At 43.4% G+C, this 21,324-nt stretch overlaps 4 protein-coding genes across 4 annotated transcripts; 3 read left to right on the forward strand and 1 right to left on the reverse strand.

The window, feature by feature from the left end:
• The first annotated feature begins 6,472 nt into the window (after positions 1-6,472).
• BDBG_02930 (T-complex protein 1 subunit gamma) lies at positions 6,473-8,858 on the forward strand. The gene is made up of 6 exons (XM_031721024.1): positions 6,473-6,821; positions 6,886-6,952; positions 7,022-7,230; positions 7,286-7,876; positions 7,931-8,568; positions 8,632-8,858. The coding sequence occupies exons 1-6, from the start codon at positions 6,797-6,799 to the stop codon at positions 8,716-8,718; spliced, it is 1,617 nt and encodes a 538-aa protein (XP_031577400.1). The 5' UTR covers positions 6,473-6,796; the 3' UTR covers positions 8,719-8,858.
• BDBG_02931 (DUF1168 domain-containing protein) lies at positions 8,357-10,157 on the reverse strand. Its single transcript, XM_031721025.1, has one exon. The coding sequence runs from the start codon at positions 9,566-9,568 to the stop codon at positions 8,960-8,962; it is 609 nt and encodes a 202-aa protein (XP_031577401.1). The 5' UTR covers positions 9,569-10,157; the 3' UTR covers positions 8,357-8,959.
• Positions 10,158-10,253: 96 nt separating this feature from the next.
• BDBG_02932 (uncharacterized protein) lies at positions 10,254-11,378 on the forward strand (the record flags this gene model as incomplete). Its single annotated transcript, XM_002626709.2, has 5 exons — positions 10,254-10,272; positions 10,387-10,522; positions 10,575-10,737; positions 10,809-10,880; positions 10,944-11,378. The coding sequence occupies 5 exons, from the start codon at positions 10,254-10,256 to the stop codon at positions 11,376-11,378; spliced, it is 825 nt and encodes a 274-aa protein (XP_002626755.1).
• Positions 11,379-12,562: 1,184 nt separating this feature from the next.
• Positions 12,563-21,295, forward strand: BDBG_16692 (uncharacterized protein; the record flags this gene model as incomplete). The annotated part of the gene is made up of 19 exons (XM_031724585.1): positions 12,563-13,313; positions 13,366-14,091; positions 14,167-14,890; positions 14,944-15,352; positions 15,397-15,572; positions 15,624-15,812; positions 15,885-16,064; positions 16,123-16,554; positions 16,613-17,025; positions 17,082-17,898; positions 17,953-17,964; positions 18,053-18,106; positions 18,396-18,792; positions 18,889-19,167; positions 19,450-19,945; positions 20,005-20,132; positions 20,187-20,732; positions 20,793-20,853; positions 20,931-21,295. The coding sequence occupies 19 exons, from the start codon at positions 12,563-12,565 to the stop codon at positions 21,293-21,295; spliced, it is 7,155 nt and encodes a 2,384-aa protein (XP_031577402.1).
• Between the last annotated feature and the right edge of the window lie 29 nt (positions 21,296-21,324).

The raw sequence follows: 21,324 nt of genomic DNA on the forward strand, positions 1-21,324 counted from the left end.
TTCTCACAAGTAATTCCTTACAGACTCTAGCTGACAGTTCTTATAAAGCTCTCAGTGTTGTCAGTGTCTCCTGCAGTCTCACAGGCCTATGATCACTTTCTCTCTGCTCACACAATCTCTGATCAGACATATGTGAATATGTCTAGGTTCTCTATTAATGATTCTCACGCTGCAGCGCATTTCTGTAATTTCATTGTCAATGAGAGATGAGTCCCCAGGTACCTGCAAAATCTGAGTAGTCAAGATAATATGAATATCATGAATTTATGATGAGAGTTGACCTGAGCAGATGAGCCCTCTCTCTACATTCTCATTATTTCTGAGCTGAATACTTCAGCACAACTGAGAGAGTGAATACAGCTTCATGAGAGATATCTGATCACACATGCAGGTGACCAGTCTTCAAGACTCTGCTGCAACTGTGTGTGCCCTGGTGTTCAGCTTCTCTGAAGTCTGTGCATTTCTGACAGTCTTTGCATCAAATGCAACAATTATCTGTATCACAGACATGATGCTCCCTGCTTCTTTGAAGAGAGAAATTGATAGTTATGAGAGAGTTGAGTGTCACAGATATTAATGATGTGAGTGTGAATTTTCTTTATTTTTTCTTTGTTGATCTCTAAATTGTATTCACAGCCCTGTTTATTTTCTTATTTTTTAGCTTTAATAAGAACATGTTTTCTTCTTCTCTTGTGTACACTGCAGACTGTTCATTCCAGTAGAAACTCATTATCTTATAGACTAGGATTTACAAATGACAGTGTTAATATCTTTGTCACAACCAGATTCTTAGCAAAGACTATGTCATTCTGACTTATCAGAATTCACAGTATGAAAGTCATGTCTCAGCTTCTGCAGATGTCTTATCTGTCTGAATGATTCTCAAGTGAACTCATTCATCTTGTCAGAATACTCTTATCACTGAATCTTGAATCAGAGCTTGCAATCTCACTTCTCTGAGTCAATAATTTCTTTAATCTGATATTCTCTTTCACTCTCTAGTGCTTTGCAGACAGAGTGATGAGTCACAGAATTCTCTTCTGAGAATTTCTTGTATTTGTGAAGTAAAGAGACATGAAAAACATTGTGTATCTGCAACTCAGATGATAGTTTCAATCTGTAGAACTGTGAGCTAACTTTCTTCATAATCTTATAAGACTCTGTTCACAAGAGATTCAGCTTCTTACTAGATCTCTGTATGATAATATTTTCTAGACTTAGTCAGACTCTATCATCTTTCTTGAAACTCTTCATAATATGCTTGAAGTCATAGTATCTCTTCTGATACTCTTGAGTCTTTCTCAAGAATTTGTGAGCTTTCTCCCAGATCTTCTGAATTCTCTCAGCCTGTTCACAGGCATCACCACACTCTATAGTGTACTCTCACGGGTTCATCAAGATTATCTGCAGATGAGTCTTAGTGAGTATCTCAAAGAGGATTTTACCTGTGCTGACATGCTTTGAGTTGTTGTATACAAACTTCATAAGTGATAATCAATGCACTCAGTCATTCTGATTGTAATTGACAAAGCACTGCAGATACTGTTTCAATATACTCATCAGGCATTCTGTCTGATCATCTGTCTGTTGATAAAAAGCTGTGCTTAGATCTTGTGAGATCTTCAGTATAGTTATCAGATCAGACTAGAACTCTTCTGTGAAGATTGATTCTCTGTCTGAGATAATGTTCACAGGCAATTCATGCAACTGAATCACATTGTAGATGAAGATGTGAGTCAAATCCTTTGACTTCAAGTCCTTGTGAGTGGGTATAAAATGTGCCATCTTGATGAAGTGATTCACTATCACCAGTACACTGTCAAAGCAGGCATCATATATGTTCTTGCTTTCAGAGAGGCTCATAAGAGCATTCATTTCTAGCTGTTCTCAAGATTCTCATGAAATGAATAGAGAAGTAAGTTCTTCATATGACCTGAATCACACTATCTGTGAACCCTGATAAACAGCACAAGAATTCACTATCTTCTTCACAAGTTCTCACATCTTTGATCAGAAGTATTTCCTTATGAGCAGCTCATGAGTTCTAGTGTCTATAAAATGACTCACTAGAGAAGAGTCATGATGCCTTTTGATGAGTTCTACATATAGAAACTCATTCATAGGCATATAAATCCAGCCCTCTCTTCATAAGAGATTATTTAAGTCTCTTCAATTCTTTGTTTCTGCAGGATTGATCCCTGTCATGAGCAGTTTCTGAATATACTGAGTATATTCATTCTTCAGTTGCAGTTCAGACAATCTGAATAGAAGATCTTACAAAGACTTGTGCTCTGTTTCTTCTTGTATCAGGTCTTTCACAGTGCTTCTCAAAGCCTGCAAACTCTTCAGATTATAGATACTCTCTTCAAGAATTCTCATGAAGATTCTCAGAGTGTTGACTCTCAGTGTTGTAGAAAGTAGTTGTACAGGTTTCTTTTCTCTCTTTTCTCTCTTCTCTTATAGAGGATTGAGAGACTCTTCAGTCAATCTCTTCATAACACTCAGTCTGAGCATCTTATGAAGCTTTTCTGTCTTCTCTAGTCTCTCTGTGTCTGTTGCCCTGACCTTCTTAACATAGTCTGGCCTGTGAGAGGGTTCATCTGCTGAGTTCTTAGTTCTCTTAATATGTTCTATCTTGAATCAGAACTCACTCAGTCTCTGAGTTCAGTGAACCTGCTATCATGAGAGTTCCTTGATTGAAGCAAACTGTCACAAGCTGTCATAATCAGTTCTAACAGTAATCACTGTCATGAGGCCCTCAAAGTAGTGACATCAGTGATGAAAGAATTCCACTATCATAAGAAGCTTCTGATCATGAATGCTATAGTTGATCTCTGCAGGTTGCATCTTTCATGAGAAAAAGGCCACTGAAACCCAGTTCTCATTTGACTGTAGTTGTAAGACTATTTCTGAAATCATAAAGAAGAAGACATCTGTCTCCAATCTGATTAAGAGTAAGAGATCAAAGTGAAACAGCATCACTATATCTGTGAATGTCTGTTTCAACCTTACAAAGACTCTGCAAGCTTCTGAGATAAGAAAGTTCTCACAGTTCTCTCTTCTCAACAACCTTTTCATTCTTCATTTGCAGAATGACTTCTTCTTGTTTTCACTCTTCAGCATGTCTGTAAGAGTCAAGAAGATTCTTGTGAATGCAAAGATAAACTGTCTATAGAAATTCACAAAGCTCAGAAAGATCTGAATCTCATGAATACTAGTTGACTTCAGTCATGATAGAATAGTCTCAACTTATGAAGATTTCATCTAAATATCATCTGCAGTGATTACATATTCTAGGAAATTAATTCAGTGAGCACTGAAGTTGCACTTTGTGAGCTTAATATACAGTTCTGTCTCATCTAAGACCTTCAACATGCTTTATACATGCTCAGTGTGTTCTTTCTTCTTCATGAAGTACATCATCACATCATTCAGATATATTATCATGAAGACATTCAGATATGCACAAAGTGTTTTGTTGATGAAAGACTGAAATGCTATGAGAGTATTAGTCAGATCAAAAGACATCACTAGATATTCAAACAATCTCAGTGCAGTTCTAAAGACAGTCTTTCATTTATCTTCAGACTGTATTCACAGCTGTGTATATGCATTGATCACATTCAGTTGTGTGAATATAACAGCTCTTACAAGACAGTTGATCACATTCTCAATCAGAGATAGAGAGTAGTGATTCTTTGTTATCTTGAAGTTCAGGTTGTAATAGTCTACACATAATCTGAGATCTTCATTCTTCTTCTTCATGAATATCACAGGGGCTCTCACAGAGGCCTGTGAAAATCAGATAAAGTCATTCTTCAGATTCTTCTTCACATAGGTTCACAAGACCTCTGTCTTATGATAGAAGAGCTTATAGATTGATTCTCAGAAGGGTTTCTACTCTTCTATCAAATCTATTATCAGATTCTTCTCATAGTGAGAAGAAAGCTCAGCTGCCTTAGCTGAGCTGAACATCTCTGTGAGATCTCAGTATTTCTCTGATATCTGAAGCTCAGTTTCCATGACTGTGAGATTCTCAGACACTTACAAAGTCATCATATAGATGAGCTTATCTTCTCTAATCAACTCTGCAGTATTAACTGCTTCTATCTCTATAAGTGAGTCTGTCAACACTGATCAGAAGTATAAATCTGACTCACAGACAGCTATGTGCAGATTGTGTCTTTGAAGTCATGCAAGTCTCAAATACATGTCATCTGTGATGTCTGTGATAATCACAGTTTTCACAAATCTTCTTCAGGTTTCAGAGAGATCTTGTAATTCAAAAATAATTCTCATGAGTTTCTCAGCTCTCAGGTCTGAGTTCTCACACTCTGCTTATTATAAGAGCAGGTTCTCAGTCTTCATCTTTCAGCTCATTTGCTCTGTGAGCTTTAGAGATATCACAGTGACCTGGGATTCTGAGTTCATCAATGCTTCTCATACTTGTGAGGCAGCAGCACTGCAGTGCAGTCTCTTCTCACAAGCAAGCATTTTCATTGAGAAAGCAACAGATTCAGGTGTCAGCTTCAAGACTCTTAAGAAGGCTGTTGCTGACTCTGTCTGTGACTTCTCAAATTTCTATTTTGATTTGTCTGAACAGTTTGTGTGAAGATGTTCTGATTTAGAACAGATGAAGCAGAGTCTCTTTTTCTTGATCTTTCTGTTATACACTCTGTTTACAGAAGCTTATGAAGCTCTTTCTCTCTGCTCAGCAGTCAGACACAAATCTCTCTATGTCTTGTCATCTTTTTCTAACAAATCTGTTCTCTGTTATTCTGATTCTCACAGGGCTGATTGATGATCTGCTCTCTGCAGGTCTGTGACTCTCACAGTGATCTGTAAGTAATGAATGAGAGTCATCAGTTTCTTCAGAGCTAAGAACTTAGAGTCTTGCTCAATGAGCTTGTTCTGCATGTCTTTATTCAGTCTCTTCATAAACATCATCATTCAGGTCTTGTTTCAGAGCCCTGTTTTCACAGATCTTAATTTGCATCACAATTTCATGAAGTGCTGTAAGTAGTCTTTATCAGATTTCTCATCTCTTTTTCTAATATTGATGATTGCAGCTCAGGTGTTCTCTGTTCAGCTCACAGAGTCTCTCAACTTGTTCTTTAGATAGATCTTGAGAACAGATTATTAGAATCTCTCATGATCATTCTCTAGATAATTCAGCCAGTTCTTGACTTCAGTGTAATAGAGGTCTGTCATTGTGTAGATGACAGCTTCTTCATCTTTCATATCACACAGCTGGGCTTGTGAGTCAATTTCAAATACAAACTTGCAAAAGCTTTTATAGATTGTGATTCAATAGATGATCTTAAGTGATTGCAGCTTGAGAAAGTTTCTTTTCAGTTTATAAGTATCTCTGAAGATCATGTCTAGAGACTCAGTTCAAGAGTGTTTGCAGGTAGTAAGCATTTCTTGTAGAAAAATAGCTTGATCTCACAGAAGATGCTCAAGAATGTTCTTCACTGAGATTGATTTATTTGTGGGTTTGAAGAGTTTCTCTGTCACAGATGCAGAGAATGATGTCCCGCGAGTGATTGATAAGTCCTCTAGAACTTCTTCTATGAGAGTTATTCATGGTTCAGATGGCTGCTTCTGAGTGCCTGCAGTAGAGTTCACAGGAGTTGAAGCATGTGAGTTTCTAGTTCTTTCAGTCATAATGAGTGATTGCTGACTGACTGAGCTTGAAATGTAAGAATAAGTGCTCATGGTGATTATTCAGGTGTTTGCAGCTTGATATGATATGTACTGTTAACTACTAGAAGTGTTCACAGTAGAAAGATAAATGTAGGAGTTAAGTGTATAATAGCATTCAAGCTGAGTTGTGAATAGTATTCATGAACTCCAGTCTATATAGTTGTGTGTAGCCAAGGGCCGCTAGCCCTATTGGTTACATGAGAGATAGGAATAGGGGTAAAGGATCCGCGAGGAGCGGGATTTCTTACAGCATGACAGAGCTGCTGACAAACAGAGATCTTCAAGTCATTAACAGAGGCTGAATATATTGCATTCTCTGAGACTGTATATGAGCTTGTCTGTCTCTGAGAGCTTCTAGAAGACACTGAATTCATCTCATTCTGTCTTAACAATCTGAATGCTGATGATTATCTTATTCTCATCACAGTTAATGATCTGACTTATATAATTCATACTGATAATAAGTCTGTCATAGAGCTATTCTCTTCTGAAGCAATTTCATGCTGCTTGAAGTATATAGAGATCTGTTTTCACATTCTTTGAGATCTTGTCTGTAAGAATAAAATATCTATCTGATATATTTCATCTGCTGAGAATGTGATGAATGAGCTTACTAAATCACTTAAAACATTGAAATATATGCATTGAAAAGAGAATATAAAGAAGATAGGGAGATAGAGGGATAAAAAATGATGTATATCATGACTGGTTTTTCATTACTTCACATTTTCCAGTCATTTTTTGTACCTGTACTTGATTTGAAGGCGAATTTTGTATATAGCATCGTGTATAGTTACTCTGGTGAGTGGGGGTGTCAGGTCACGTGATCTGGCTTACTAATCCTTCCACCATATAACTTTCCACAAGCTAGCAACCTTTCAATCACACAAGCTTTACACCTTCCACAAAAAGAGCTTCCTCCCCCCAACTGTTCTCCAACACCTAGGTTTGCTACAAGGTGTTCTATTATTTTCTTCTTAACATAGTTGTCCTTCTATTCTATTACGAAACTTCGGCGCTTCACTGCTGTTCTTCCGCCTGAGACTTTACCCTTGCCCGCTCGCAGAGAACCATCTAGATTCTCGCCAAAATGCAGGCTCCTGTGGTGGTGATGAGTATGTGAAACCCATCATTTTCAATAGTGGAATGAGGCATAGCTTGCTCACATACTGCCTACAGACACCCAGAGTGGGGACAGACAAGTCGGTCGGAAAGCACAATTGTCCAACATTACAGCCGCAAAGACGTAGGTGTTGAGATGCCCCTCCAGCATCCCACCCCACAATAGAGTATCATAGCTTACGAAGCATTGCAGTGTGGCAGATATTATTCGATCATGTCTTGGGCCGAAAGCTATGTTGAAGATGCTTCTTGATCCCATGGGAGGAATTGTTCTCACCAACGACGGACATGCCATCCTTCGAGAAATCGAGGTGGCTCACCCCGCAGCAAAGAGTATGATCGAACTCAGCCGAGCACAAGACGAGGAAGTTGGTGATGGCACTACAACTGTGATAATTTTGGGTACTTGTTTCTCCGTGAATCTACCACTTTCAGTCACTTGCTGATAATTTTCAAGCCGGTGAAATGCTGGCTCAGGCTCTCCCCCAACTCGAACGAAACATCCACCCTGTCGTTATCATCTCCGCGTTCAAACGGGCTCTTTCAGATGCACTTGCCATTGTGGAAGATATATCTCTACCAGTGGATGTTCACGATGACAAAGATATGTATAAATTGATACAGTCTTCAATTGGCACGAAGTTTGTTTCTCGGTGGTCAGAACTCATGTGCAGCTTGGCATTGAAGGCAGTGAGAACAGTTTCACATGATGCTGGTGGTGGAAAACAGGAGGTCGATATCAAGCGCTATGCTCGTGTAGAAAAGATACCGGGTGGAGAGATTGAGGATAGCGAGGTCATTGATGGAGTCATGCTCAACAAGGACATCACCCACCCCAAAATGCGGCGGAGAATAGAAAACCCAAGAATTATCCTTCTGGATTGCCCTCTTGAATATAAGAAGGGAGAGTCGCAGACGAATATCGAAGTTTCGAAAGAGGATGATTGGAACCGGATATTGCAAATCGAGGAGGAGCAGGTTAAACTTATGTGTGATGCAATTCTTGCTCTGAAACCGGATCTTGTGATTACCGAGAAGGGTGTATCCGGTAAGCTAACCCGCTGGTTATGCAATTAAGTTGCAGGAACTAATCAGTTTGTAGATTTGGCGCAGCACTACTTGGTCAAGGCGAATGTCACTGCGCTTCGACGTGTTCGCAAGACTGACAACAACAGAATTGCCCGTGCAACCGGTGCAACGATCGTTAATCGAGTGGATGACCTACAAGAATCAGACGTCGGAACTCGATGTGGCATTTTCGAAATTGAGAAGATCGGCGACGAGTACTTTACATTCCTCAGGAAATGCACGAGCCCTAAAGCTTGCACGATTTTGTTGAGAGGCCCTTCAAAAGACATTCTCAACGAAATTGAACGGAATTTACAAGACGCGATGTCCGTTGCAAGGAATGTCATTTTCCATCCTCGTCTCTCACCAGGTGGTGGAGCAACCGAGATGGCGGTATCGGTGAGATTGTCGCAGCTGGCAAAATCCGTCGAAGGTATTCAGCAGTGGCCCTACAAGGCTGTTGCAGATGCGATGGAAGTGATCCCTAGAACACTCATCCAGAATGCTGGCGCCAGCCCTATTCGCATCCTTACGAACCTAAGAGCCAAACATGTCGAAGGTAACAACACCTATGGCGTTGATGGAGATACTGGAGAAGTTGTTGATATGAAAGAATATGGTGTGTGGGAGCCTGAGGCAGTCAAATTACAGAGCATCAAAACTGCAGTCGAGGTAAGTGTTTTTTTCAAAATCTTTGTCCCACAACATAATGTCATCTAACGTTCCTTGCTACAGTCCGCATGCATGTTACTTCGAGTCGATGATATCTGTAGTGCCAAAACTCTGAAGCAAGCGGCGAATGTTGGCGGTGGTGATGAATAAATGACTTAGAGCTTTTAACCTTTGGATGAATCTTTTCCCACCTCACGCAAATCATTCAACAGCATCTAGACCTGTATGATAAGCGAAAAATTAATTAAATACAAATACAAATAAAAGCAGCTATGTGGGTATCATATTATCTTTTCCTTATCACCTAATTCGTAGCATCGCGTTGGACTGCAATTCCTACTTCCTGTCTCTTCCAAGGCAACCGAATGAAATAATGTAACCCCAAGATCAATCAGTCATCATCGTGAATTATAACACCAAGTTCTTCCCTAGGTCCATCTGTAGCGTTCTCCGTTCCAGACACCTTATTCTCATTCCCATCCGCGCCTCCATTGGCATTCCTCTCGCCATTCCGCTCCCGTGGCATCTCAGCATCAGGACCGGCAGCCGAAGGGGCCGCAGCACCTTTTTTCTCCTTCGCCTTCTTCTTCTTCTCCCTTTTTCTCCGATTTTTCTCCGTTCTCTCCTCATCCTTACGTCTAGCCTCCTCCATTCTCCGCTCGAACATCTCATCCGCTTGCTCCATCTTCAATTCGTGCTCCATGAGCTTTAGGCGTTCATATTCCCTTCTTCGACTGGCTTTGTAGACGTGGAACTCTCCAGAACCCGCACCGGCCGAGGAGCCCTGAACGTTAGCGACTATTTCAGGCGGTGGCGCTAGGGACGCGCTTGTGCGTGGTTTGGAGGGGGCAGGTATATGGATGTCCTTTGAGGGGTCTTTGAAGAGAGACTGGATTTGGGTAGCTTGTTCAGAGACGGGGGTGAGCGCGCGGCGTTTTAGGGGCCGCTTGCTGCGCGGATCTTGACTGGTCGGGATGGATTCGGGAATGGGTTCGGACATTCTGAGAGTGTTGTACGGGTAGTCGTGGGAGGCCCGAACTAATCGGAGGGGAACCGTAGTTTGAGTTGCGCCGCGTAGGCTCTGGGGGTGAGAGTTTGCCAAAAGATTGCGAAAAAGCGGGAACTGTAAATTAAGCTAGATCATTTATTTGTCGCTTGACAGAGCTGCGTTAAATGTGGTCAGGGTAGATGAAGATACCGATCTTGAGTGATAGACGGGAAATTTTTGAAGTCCCAAAATTTAGAGTTCGCCGTTCAAATCGGGTTTAGCGTTATATAGCTATTCTCAAATAGCTGCACAATTATTTAAACAAAACGCAAATAATACCTAGGTATGATGAGGCATTTAAGGTCTTCATTCCAGGGAAAAGGGAACCATTTGATTTAAATTCTCAGGAGGGTGCCGTGGCGTTAGTTACTAATAATTCCCTTAAAAATGCGGGCGGGCTCTTATCGGCAAACTTTGGAATGACGTTGCCTCGCTCCCACGACAGCTTATTTAACACCCAAAAGGTTGTCCAGCGCCGCACCGTTCATGGATCAACATTGGCATCTCTCTTGTTAAAAATAAAATAGAAAATAGAAAATAGAGAGGAAGTGCATTGGATTTGATAAAATTATCTCGTCTCCGGTGGTCTTCCGTGGTGGATTCGATTCGGCCTTTCTACACCATTTACCGTTCAGCGATGCCGACATATCGGATTGGTATGTGTCTTCAACCTTCAACTCCTCCAATTTTATTTTCGTTAATATGCAGAACTACGGAAGGTATCTATCTGCCATGGTAGACATAGCTAACCTCTTTCCTCATTAAATCAGAGGAGGCCAGCACGAGCAGGGCCGGGTGCAAGAACAAAGAATGCCAGGAGAAAAAAGAGAAGATCTTGAAGGGAGAATTACGCCTCGGTACTTGGGTTGACACTGAGAACTTTCAGAGCTGGGCTTGGAAACACTGGTAACCCTCTCTTAGCTTTTGATGCATGATTTTTCTGACCCTCCCTCAACAGGGGCTGTGTCACTCCACGACAGATTGCAAGCATCCAAGAGATAGTGGGCGATGAAAGGGACTGTACTCTGATCGACGGATATGATGAAATTTCCGTCGACAATCAAGAAAAATTCCGTGAAGCTGTTGCGCAAGGACATGTGTCTGACACAGATTGGAAGGGGGTAAGTTGATATAGCTGGACCTTTACTCTACGAAAATGGATCACTTATACAAATGTATTCAATTTATCAAGGACGTGGAAGTGAATCGCCCGGGAAAATCCGGATTCCGGGTTCGAGTTTCCAAGGAGAAAAAGGATACCTACGTGAGTACTCATCTATGCCATTACCAGCCCGTTTAATGGTTTACTGATCCTGTTGCGTTAAAGGACGATGCTCCTCAGAAGGGTAATCGCACCGGGAGAAAAAGGGCTGTTGAAGAGTTGAGCGAGGAAGAAGCTGAGCCAGCTCCAAAGAAAGCGAAGACAGCTAAAGCGGAAAAGGCTGCAAAGACTGCAAAACCTCCCAAGCGCAAGAGCATCGCTGCGGATGCGGGTGGGGTGGATGACAGCAAAACCGAGCAACTCACGAGCCCTAGGGGAAAGCCGACCAAAGGACGAAAGAAGAAAGGTACGGACGAAGCTCCCGCTAAAGAGGAAACTTCCCCTACATCAAAGGCTCGAGGTCGACGGCTTAAACCCAAAACATCTAAGGCTGTAGAAGTTGAAAATTCCATAGCCCCTGACACCACCTCAGTAGAGGCTGCCGGGGAGACTGTTAGGAAGAATACCAGAAGGACCCGTTCTGGACGAAAGACTGGTTAGTATTAGGCGACCGATTCGATTTTATCTTGTCGTTAACCCTACCGTCTACTACTTTTGGTTCGGCATGGTGAATGGTTCGGATTGCCATATCGGCATTTTTATTCTGGTTGGAAATCTTGTCATTACTCAGCCGTCTGTTCGAGTTTCGCTGATTTCCTCGGACATTTGCAATCTTAATTCTGCCAATGAACTTCTGCTATACAACTCTATCATGAGTTGAGGTTTCCCATCAAGTTTTCCGCCGCCATGCTGTGTGTTTATATCATTGTTACCATTTTACCTTCCAACGAAGAGACCTAGCGCTGTTCTATTGTGTCACTACCGAGACATCTTTCATTGCGTCATCGGATATGCCATTATGTGGTAATTTCCAGTTTGTTTCATTCCTGGTGCATTCCGATGGAAGAAAGATCCCTTTTCTGCTGTAGTAATATTACTGCAAATATTGTGTGTCTAATACCACATAATGTCTCATTCCTTATTTCCTAATGTTAGCAGGTACTCTATTTTATGAAGATTTCTAATTTGCATCTGGATGCGCACAAGTTCACGGAAGGAATTACAGTCCTTATGATCCGCCAGGACCGCTTGGTTAAACTGTACAGCAACTATATTCCACCGTGGCATGTCGGGAACCCGATATTGAGGTGGTATCTTTGCCCGTCCACATCTCAAGTCCACTGCAGGAGCCCCTGGATGACTAAACCACAACGTCCTCGCGTTTATTTACTGCCTCCATGGACAATTACAACCTCAATCACAGAATAATACACCAACACAACACGTTTCTGGCTTGCCTCTAAATCACTCCTGTTCGGTCGCGCAGCCCAATGCAATAAATAGTGAAGTCTCCTGAAATTTACATCTATATGCTCTCTAGCCAATGTTGCCCTCCTTTTCTTGCTGCTCTGCCCTGAGTGTTGCTTTTTACTTTTCACTCTCGTTCCATTGTCTTCTTGAATCCTAAACACATGCCTTCACCTTAAGCTGATGTTAATTATTTCTCTTTTCCTCTCCAGAACCAGATAAACTTCACTATCTCAGCTCTAACTTGTGCGACCCACAAGGAGCCCCAATTACTTCGCGGTGACGCGCCTTCCAGAACGACTTTTACAGCTACACATTTGTCCTCACCAGTCCTTTTGTTTTGAGTTGTTGAATGGTTCTCTTTGGATAGCTTGATCATGCATACAATTTCGATATCTCCTGAGGACACGAATGTCAAAGCCCATGTTTTGCCAAAATCACTCAAAGTCAGCAATCTGAAAAGCAGCGAGCCCCAACCTGTTTCTGAATCGACCAACTACCTGTCTCTTGCGCCGCGTAGTACGCCTATAGATGGAAGACATTTTGAGAATGATGGCCCCGGCCATCTTGCTAATGCTGGGGCTAGGCATGACAACGATTTTGTCAGAATTAGGAACATACACATCCTTCCGACTGCGGATGAAATATTGTCCCAGCGCGGCCCATATATGCCGTTTAAACCGTTTAACCAACCCCATTTTCTTCCCCGAGGGCCAGAGCGCCTAATTGATACGTTGTTTCGCCACCTAAGATACGAAAATGTGGAGGGACTAAAGGATTGTGTCTATGTCGCAGCGCAAAAGTTACTGACAATTAGCAGTCACGGTTCTGATTATGAACCATGTGAGGATACTCCAAACGGTAACCGATGCTACTTGTTCTGGGAAGCTGAGTTCGAAGAGCTTCTTTTCCATGACCGCCAAGGGCTCATGGTCCGCATTAGTTACCTATGCCCGAAAAAGCTACGTGGACGAAAAATATTTAATTCCGGAAGGTTCGAAAACGGGATGGTTGTGGCTCTAGTTGGGCTTGATAACGAGGGAAATGAATTATCTGTGGTTTTTTTCGAGGCTTACTTGAGTCAAAGCACCGATTCTATGGTTTCGCGCGGTGGAAAGGGTGTCAGAGGTAATGTGAACAATGTCCCCTCTACTATCAATAAATGCTGACAATTCCAAAGCCGCCGTTCAGCTACGTTTTGCTCAGCCAGAAAATATCGATGACTTACGGCGAACTGTGCGTTACTCTCAAGGGCTTGCTAGTGGTCGCTTCGTTCTTGTCGACTTTCCAAGGCGACTACTAAATGGTTTCTACCCAGTTCTAAACCGGCTTCAACAGTTACAAAGGTCAGATTTAGCGTTCACTCGGTACTATGCTCCGAGAAGAGAATCAGAGGAAAATGTTGGCCTTCTACCTCCGTCGTATTCAATACTTGAAGGAGCGGTGATAGATTTTAAAAATCCAAGCCAGGACGCAATCTGCCGGGGAAAGCCACTACGGGACCTTATTGCAGATAAAAGTGAATTTCTCCAATTTCTCAAGGAAGGTACTGGGCTCGACGAAGGCCAGGCTATCGCATTTGTGGAAGCCATGAATAGGGAACTTGCATTGGTTCAAGGCCCTCCAGGTACTGGAAAAACCTATTTGGGTTCTACTCTTGTACAAGCGATACTCTCCGCAGTGGGCTCCTCTCAAACACCTATCTTGGTTGTCTGTTTAACGAATCACGCTCTTGATGCTTTTCTGAAAGAGCTCCTTGAGAAAGGTGTAAGGAAGATAGCTCGAATTGGGGGTGGAAGCAGGGAAGATTGGACGAAAAAGTACAATTTGAAATCTCTTGTATCTTCAACCAAACTTAGGCAAATTGAGAGACATACTAGGGCGAAGGAGTACGGAGCAGCCAAAGGTATATTTGCTTATATACTTCCCCTAGCCTATCAATGCTCCAACAATCCATTTGCTTTTGCTAACCAGCATCTAGACCTTGCCATTGACGGATCAGACATCTGCGAAGCTACCAATGCCCCAAACAAATTAGGATGGTACACAGTATCCAAACATCTACGTGACAACTACAAGGATGTATACCGCCAGTTCATGCTTGCAGCGAGGACTGATGACCCACTGCAAAGCATGGGTATACATAAGAGAATAGGCGGATTCCCGTATGCGCTTTGGAGTTCCGGGGGAGACCTGGAGGTCTTGGCTGAAAGCGTGAGCGGAGATTTTGCCATGTTCCTAGGGAGAAACAGCATTGAAGGAAACGATCGGCAGATCGACCTTGGAATATTCTACCATGTATTGCGGGATGTATTATCCCAAATGCGACAGAACAGTTGCGATGCCATGGAAAATATTTGGATGCTTTCACATCGAGAGAGGTGCGAACTAATGGCAAAATGGGCTTCTGAGATTGATCATGAGGCGACTGCAAAGGATATTGTCAACATTCATCTCCAACACCAAGCCGCAGTGTCTCGGCTGCGGCTTGTTCGTGAGGAAATTGAGGCGCGCTGTCTTTCTATGCAGGAAGTTGTGGGATTGACCACCACGGCATGCGCTTCCAAATGGTCCCTTCTACAACGCTTGAGATTACGAGTTGTCATTTGCGAGGAAGCTGGGGAAGTTATGGAAGCACATAGTCTTTGCACCTTGCTACCTTCTGTAGAGCATGCTATTTTCATTGGCGACCCGCTTCAACTTCGGTAAGTGACCCCTATCCCGGCGTAATACTATAATAACTGATACAGTGTGCTAGGCCTCAACTCGTAGAACAATCTCTGTCCTTAGAAACAAAAACTGGGTCCCTGTATCGACTGGACGAATCTCTTTTTGAGAGGCTGACGAATAGCAAGTCTGGGATTAAGACGCTACCACATTCGATTCTAAGTGTCCAGCGCAGAATGCATCCAGATATATCACAGATTGCTAAAAGCACACTCTATCCACGGCTACTGGATCACCCCTCGACCAAGCTACACTCTGCTGTTGGCGGGCTGAGAGATAGAACCTATTGGTTCGATCATAGGATTCCCGAGGACCAGTGTTTTGGATTTTCTAGCGCAACAAAATCGTTTTCAAATAGATTTGAAGTTGAAATGGTTTCAGGATTGGTTCAATATTTGGTCCAGAGCAATGTATATGGGCTAGGTGACATAGCAGTTCTAGTAAGTGAGCTTCTCAACGGTCAGTATCACGCTAACTCTGATAGACACCGTACAGCGGCCAGCTAGCGCAATTAATCCAAAGTTTGCATCGTTCATGTAGCCTGTGGCTCAGTGAAAGTGATAAGGAAGCTCTTCTCGAGGGTTTCCTCACGGATAAGGAACTGGAATCGCCAGGGCCGGTGGACTTGGATATGGCCGGAATGTTGCGCATATCAACCATGTAAGGTTTTCCAGACTCCGTTGATGTTGTTTCGTAGCCTGATGTCCGCAGTGATAACTTCCAAGGCGAGGAGGCTAAAGTGGTTATTTTGACTACGGTGAGGAGCAACCCTGAATGCCGTCCTGGGTTTTTGAAAACGATAAATCGGATCAACGTGGCATGCAGTAGAGCCCGTGATGGATTCTATATTTTTGGAAACTCGCAATCGCTACAGATCGTTCCCATGTGGAATGATATTATGTGAGTTCCTCGCTAGTTCAGTTCTCTTGGTGTCACAACATTCTAACTATATTTGTGCCGTTTTCCGCGTAGACAACTATTCCGCTCTCAAAATAGACTTGGGATGACTCTTAAAATACGGTCATGTTCTCAAAATCTGAGCCATGATCCTGGTTACTTTCCCGTTCAGCAACCAGAAGATTTCGCCAAAATCCCTCCTTGCCAGGCGCGATGCAACCAACTTCTCCCCTGTGGACACATTTGTACTCAAAGGTACGGACGGAAGAGAGCGAAATGCCACAAATCCTTTTCCAATGCTAACGCAAGGTAGCTGCCACCCGCTCGAGCTCCATGCGTCTTCTATTATGAAATGTGAAGCAAAATGCAATAAAGTCCATGAAACATGCAAACACCCATGCACGAAGGCGTGCTGGGAACCCTGTGGATCTTGCATTGCCTCATCAAGCAAAAGGAGTCTTCGTTGCCGACATGATATAATGATTCCCTGTGCAGAACAGAAGTCCAACATTCCTCCATTATGCCAAATTGTTGTTGAAGAGTTAACACTACGCTGTGGACACAAGTTTTTGGTTATCTGTGGTTTTAGAGACCAGGAGCCTTTATGCTCAGAGGCTTGCGATTTCATTCTCGACTGTGGTCATCGGTGTGTAGGGGTATGTGAAACTTGCCACAAAACCGGGCATGCTCCATGTGCTCAAAAATGTGGCAAGAAGCTAGGGTGCCATCACAACTGTGATGCGGGGTGAGTTGGCCCTCGACTCGCCATTTTCTATGCTTTTTTATCTGATTCAAGACTTCAGGTGCCATGAGAATGAATCATGTCCCCCTTGCCAGCAACCATGTCAGGAGCGATGCTCCCATGGCAGGTGTAGAGGTAAATGCAACGAGCCATGTCAGCCATGTCTTCGAGTAACGAACACCAGCGAATGTTGTAGCAATAATGGCCTTTATATATGTGCACTCGATGTCATAATCAACAGGAACCCGCAGAAACTTACAAGCACTGTTGATTGCCTCATCATGAATGTTGGGAGAAAGTACCACATGTTGGGGAAACGACTGCAACACTCCGATATAATGCTCCGTGAAACATCTAAACTGTTTCGCAGCCAAATCCGTCCTAGTCCCTTGTCTGCAGGACATAACCGACGCGTGATTCAAGAACGCGGCTCAGGAATTGCCGAAGTCCAAGCCCATGTCCTAGAAATCAAAGGTATTGTTGTGCTCTATATGGTAATCATATCGACCTTTTTGCTGACGGCCCTAAAGAACAGCTTGTCATACCACTAGAAGCAGACCTAAGGCACCTTCAAGAACAGCTTCAAATTCCTAAAACCAACTCTCCATTCGGTTTACGATTCGTTCTTCTCTTCTATCGATGTCGCTACACATCCCTTGTAGACCTGCTAAAAACATCCGAATTCTTGCTAACACTCGATGACCCGTCATGCCAGTGCAGGATTCTTGCCGAGTCCATTCGTCGCACCGTCATTATACACAGTAACAGAAATACCAGCAGCCTCAATAATTCAATAATTGAATGCGAATCCAAGTCTCTAAATACGTTGGAGGTTGAAACACGCCTTTTACAGCTGGGATTCTACTCTCTGGCCAAGAGAGCTGTCAAACTAAATTGTGCACGAGGTAGGGATATCGCGGACGAAGCAAGGGGCTTTAGTGGAGATGTGCCAGATGACACCGCTATTCGTGAAAATTTTAGTGGACTGGGTCCATTCAAGCTAGATCTTGACCTGACGATACAGCGCATGGCGACGTTATGCCGTCGTTATCCAAAATCGGCAGGGTTGTATGTCAAGCTGGTTGATTCAACGAAGCACGCAATATATTCAAATCACAAGCTGCCCTATCTATTTCCGGCTGAAACCGGATCTGTGGAGCGAGCCTGGGGAAGTCCTGAGTGCAGCAAACTCGTCAAGTGTGTCAATCATCATGTGTACCCGGCTGACAGTTTCGATGATTGTCCTGAGTGTGGAAAAGAGGTGGTAGGGAGCGACGAAGTGAATTATGAGCAATTTCTCTCCGAAACCGAGTTCTTATCATTGATGCGAACTCAGAACCATACCGAGTAGGAGGGTATCCAGCTAAATTAATATAACTGATCGATAGCTAAAATGCAAAGTAATCAAATGGTGTATGTATTCTTTCTTTCTCAGTCCAGGCTATCATAACCATTGATTGGACTTTCGATGGCATGATTCTAAACTTTGAAAATAACCCAGAAAGGATGTTGATACCTTACAGGCCATTAAGTCTAGCCAAGGACGGGTCAAAAAGTCAGTTGGCCGTATCTGAGCTTCCTTCCTCGTGTCTACGTAAGTAAGTAACTATGTCAGTAGCTCGATGCTTGACATCCTATCCACAATTCTGGCGGCTTCCAGCGATGCGATTGTTGCCCTGGCAACGGTTTAATTACCCCTGCCAGTCCGGTTCGCACCGATTTTCCGACACACAAAGACAACAAACGATCACAGACAGCAACCACAGTCGCAGTTTACTTCTATATCAGATTCCTTTTCGCTGTTGGTTAATCATAATTTACAAAGTCCTAATTATTTAGCTTAGTGTGTCTAAAATCGATAACATGGAATCTGGCCCGAAGCCCTCCACTGGGCAAACATCACTCTTTCAGGTTTATCTGCGGCTTCGGCCACCAATGAACAAGAAAGAAGCGACCCAGATACCAAAGCAGGAATACCTCACAGTTGAGCGCCCAGAGCCCCAATTGTCTGAAGACGATGGAAACCAACGTCCCGTCTGGCCTACTCATATCACGCTGCAGCCACCAAACGATTCGAGAAAACGAGCAGTTGAGAAGTTCGGGTTCACAAAAGTTTTTGAAGAGAATGCCTCTCAGCTAGAGCTTTTTGAAGAAATTGGGATGCCCAGTTTGATAAAAGGTGTTCTTTGTGATGGTAGAGATGGCCTGGTTGCTACCTTGGGAGTCACTGGGAGTGGAAAGGTTTGATGTCTCTTGTCTCATCTCTTATTGACTTCATGAATATTTTGAGAATCGACGAGCAAGTGAAAAGCCCGCAAGCTTACTTCTCTGTCTCAGACACACACTATCCTTGGGTCGAAATCGCAGCGCGGAATAACGCAGATGTCACTCGATGTCCTCTTCCGTTCCCTTTCGTCAACGGTTCAGAATTTGGATAACCAAGATAACCCCCTATTGCTATCGTCCATTGCGGATTCCGACCCATCTGAAGCACAGCTCTTTACTGCGAGATCCTTTATCGAAATGATTTATAGTGATCCATGGAACGAACGAGGTCGAGGGTCCAGGGCTCAGACCCCGATGTCTGTTGTGTCGAGGTGTCAAACCCCTATGACGGTACGGAGCCCTTCTAATTTCCCTTGTCCTATTTTACATGCGGACTCTTTTTCAACCGGCCCATTTCTGGGAAGATTCATCCCAAGCACCCCAAAACATACCCATAGACAAGGCTCATGCACGTCAACAATTCGACTTGTCTCCCCAACAATGGAATCAGTTGACGGTCATGGCAGTAGCTGGGTTTCTCCAAATAAAACCCTAAATCCTTCCCAATTACCTTTTTGGAACCGCCCTAAAATTTCAAAACATGTAGCTAAGATTGCCTCTCAAAACAAACAGGATTCGATGTCTACTATAAATTTCCCTCGACGTCATTTGCCTCACCGGCCGAGTACGCTCCCTCAATCGCCGGACGTGAGCGAATTCGTGATTCCTAATCCGAGCGAAGGGGAGACTGTGGTATTGGTATCGATGTACGAAGTATATAATGATCGAATTTTTGATCTCCTTACTCCCTTAAGTTCAAGAACCAGTTGTCGACCCGCAATGAACCAGAAGGAAAGGCGTCGGCATTTACTATTTAAACCTACAGAAGCTTCACCGGATCGCAAAGTTGTAGCTGGTTTGAGGAAGGTTATTTGCGGCACTTACGAAGAAGCCTTGATGGTCTTGGAGACTGGCTTGCTGGAGCGAAAAGTGACTGGAACAGGAAGTAATAGTGTCAGCTCACGAAGCCATGGGTTCTTCTGTGTTGAAGTGAAACGAAGAGTCCGAGATAGGAGGTTTGGTGAAGAATCCTGGATTGGAAATACGCTGACTGTGGTTGATCTTGCTGGTAAGAACTACGCATGGATCATTATCCTGAGACAACCTATACTTATTATCTGTGCGTAGGCTCTGAGCGCGCTAGAAATGCGAAAACTGCGGGAGCAACACTTGCAGAAGCTGGGAAAATTAACGAGAGTTTGATGTATCTGGGTCAATGTCTCCAAACGCAGAGTGATTTCCAGGACGGAAATAAGGTATGTACCTCGAAATTACTAGCCATTCGCAAAAATTTGCTAAATACCTATTAGAATGCGCTGGTACCCTACAGACAATGCAAACTCACCGAACTCTTATTCTCTAACTCGTTCCCTTCGCCGAACCACGGGACTTCATATCCGAGACACCCACAAAGAGCCCTTATGATTGTGACTGCAGACGCACAGGGTGACTTTAACGCTACCTCTCAGATCTTGCGCTATTCTGCATTGGCTCGCGAGGTCACCGTGCCTCGCATACCCTCCGTCACAAGCACAATCTTGGCTAACACGGGGTGTGGAAGGAAGAGTCCAACTTATGCTCACGCTAACAAGTCCAAATCCAGCCTGTATTGTGCTTCAGCGGAAGAGTTAGAGACTGCAGCGTTGGAAATTGCAAAAATTAGTGATGACTACGATGCCTTGGCCGTAAAACTGGCGGAGGAAGAAATTGCGAGAGCAGAAGCTGAGTTCCACTGGAGAGCAGCCGAGGAAAGGTGCATGTTGATCGAACAGGAGGTACGGGAAGAATGTTGGCAGGAGATGGAGCAGCGGCTTGAGGAAGAGAAGCGACGATGGCAAGCGGCCTGGGGTGAACAGGTAAATATTGTTATTAAACTAAACACTAAACATGGTACACCCAAGCTAACCGGAATACAGGAATCACGTCATGATGAGCACCTGGATAAAAAATTAGACTTACTGTCAAGGGGCGTAAGGAGTACGTGCTCCCAACCACGTCTACTTTCTTTTTTATTATTCTGCGGTAACTCGGCTAACTCCTGTAATTTAATATAGTCCACGAAGACCCGCAAACATCTTCAGAACATCGAATAATCGCATTAGAACGAGATAATGATAATCTACGAAAGAGAGTCGCCAGCCTCGAACGTGAATTGCATTCCCGCTCTCCAACGAAAAAAGCAACAAAATCCAAGAAAAATCTCATGCCCCAGCAGCGGCAGGATTCGCTCGATTATAGCTATGCAAGTTGTGAGAGTGACGTTGAGAACTCGCTCATGAAACTCCAATATCTTAAACTAGATTCTGACGTTAAGCGAAGCCCTGGGCCAATGTCTGTGTCGAAGAAATTGACAGGCGGGAGAAGACAACGCATGATGACGGCGAGACAACGGGATTTTGCTCCAGAGTGTTTTGGATGAATTGGAGTGAAAAATTGACAAGCTACATA

This window comes from Blastomyces gilchristii (genome assembly GCF_000003855.2).
Source record: "Blastomyces gilchristii SLH14081 genomic scaffold supercont1.4, whole genome shotgun sequence".
Lineage (NCBI taxonomy): Eukaryota > Fungi > Ascomycota > Eurotiomycetes > Onygenales > Ajellomycetaceae > Blastomyces > Blastomyces gilchristii.

Bases quoted from the DNA above. Each gene is read 5' to 3' on its own strand.
- BDBG_02930 (XM_031721024.1), top strand. From the start codon at position 6,797: ATGCAGGCTCCTGTGGTGGTGATGA. The intron at 6,822-6,885 runs GTATGTGAAACC...TACTGCCTACAG, and splicing joins GGCTCCTGTGGTGGTGATGA to ACACCCAGAGTGGGGACAGA. The intron at 7,877-7,930 runs GTAAGCTAACCC...ATCAGTTTGTAG, and splicing joins TACCGAGAAGGGTGTATCCG to ATTTGGCGCAGCACTACTTG.
- BDBG_02931 (XM_031721025.1), bottom strand. From the start codon at position 9,568: ATGTCCGAACCCATTCCCGAATCCATCCCGACCAGTCAAGATCCGCGC.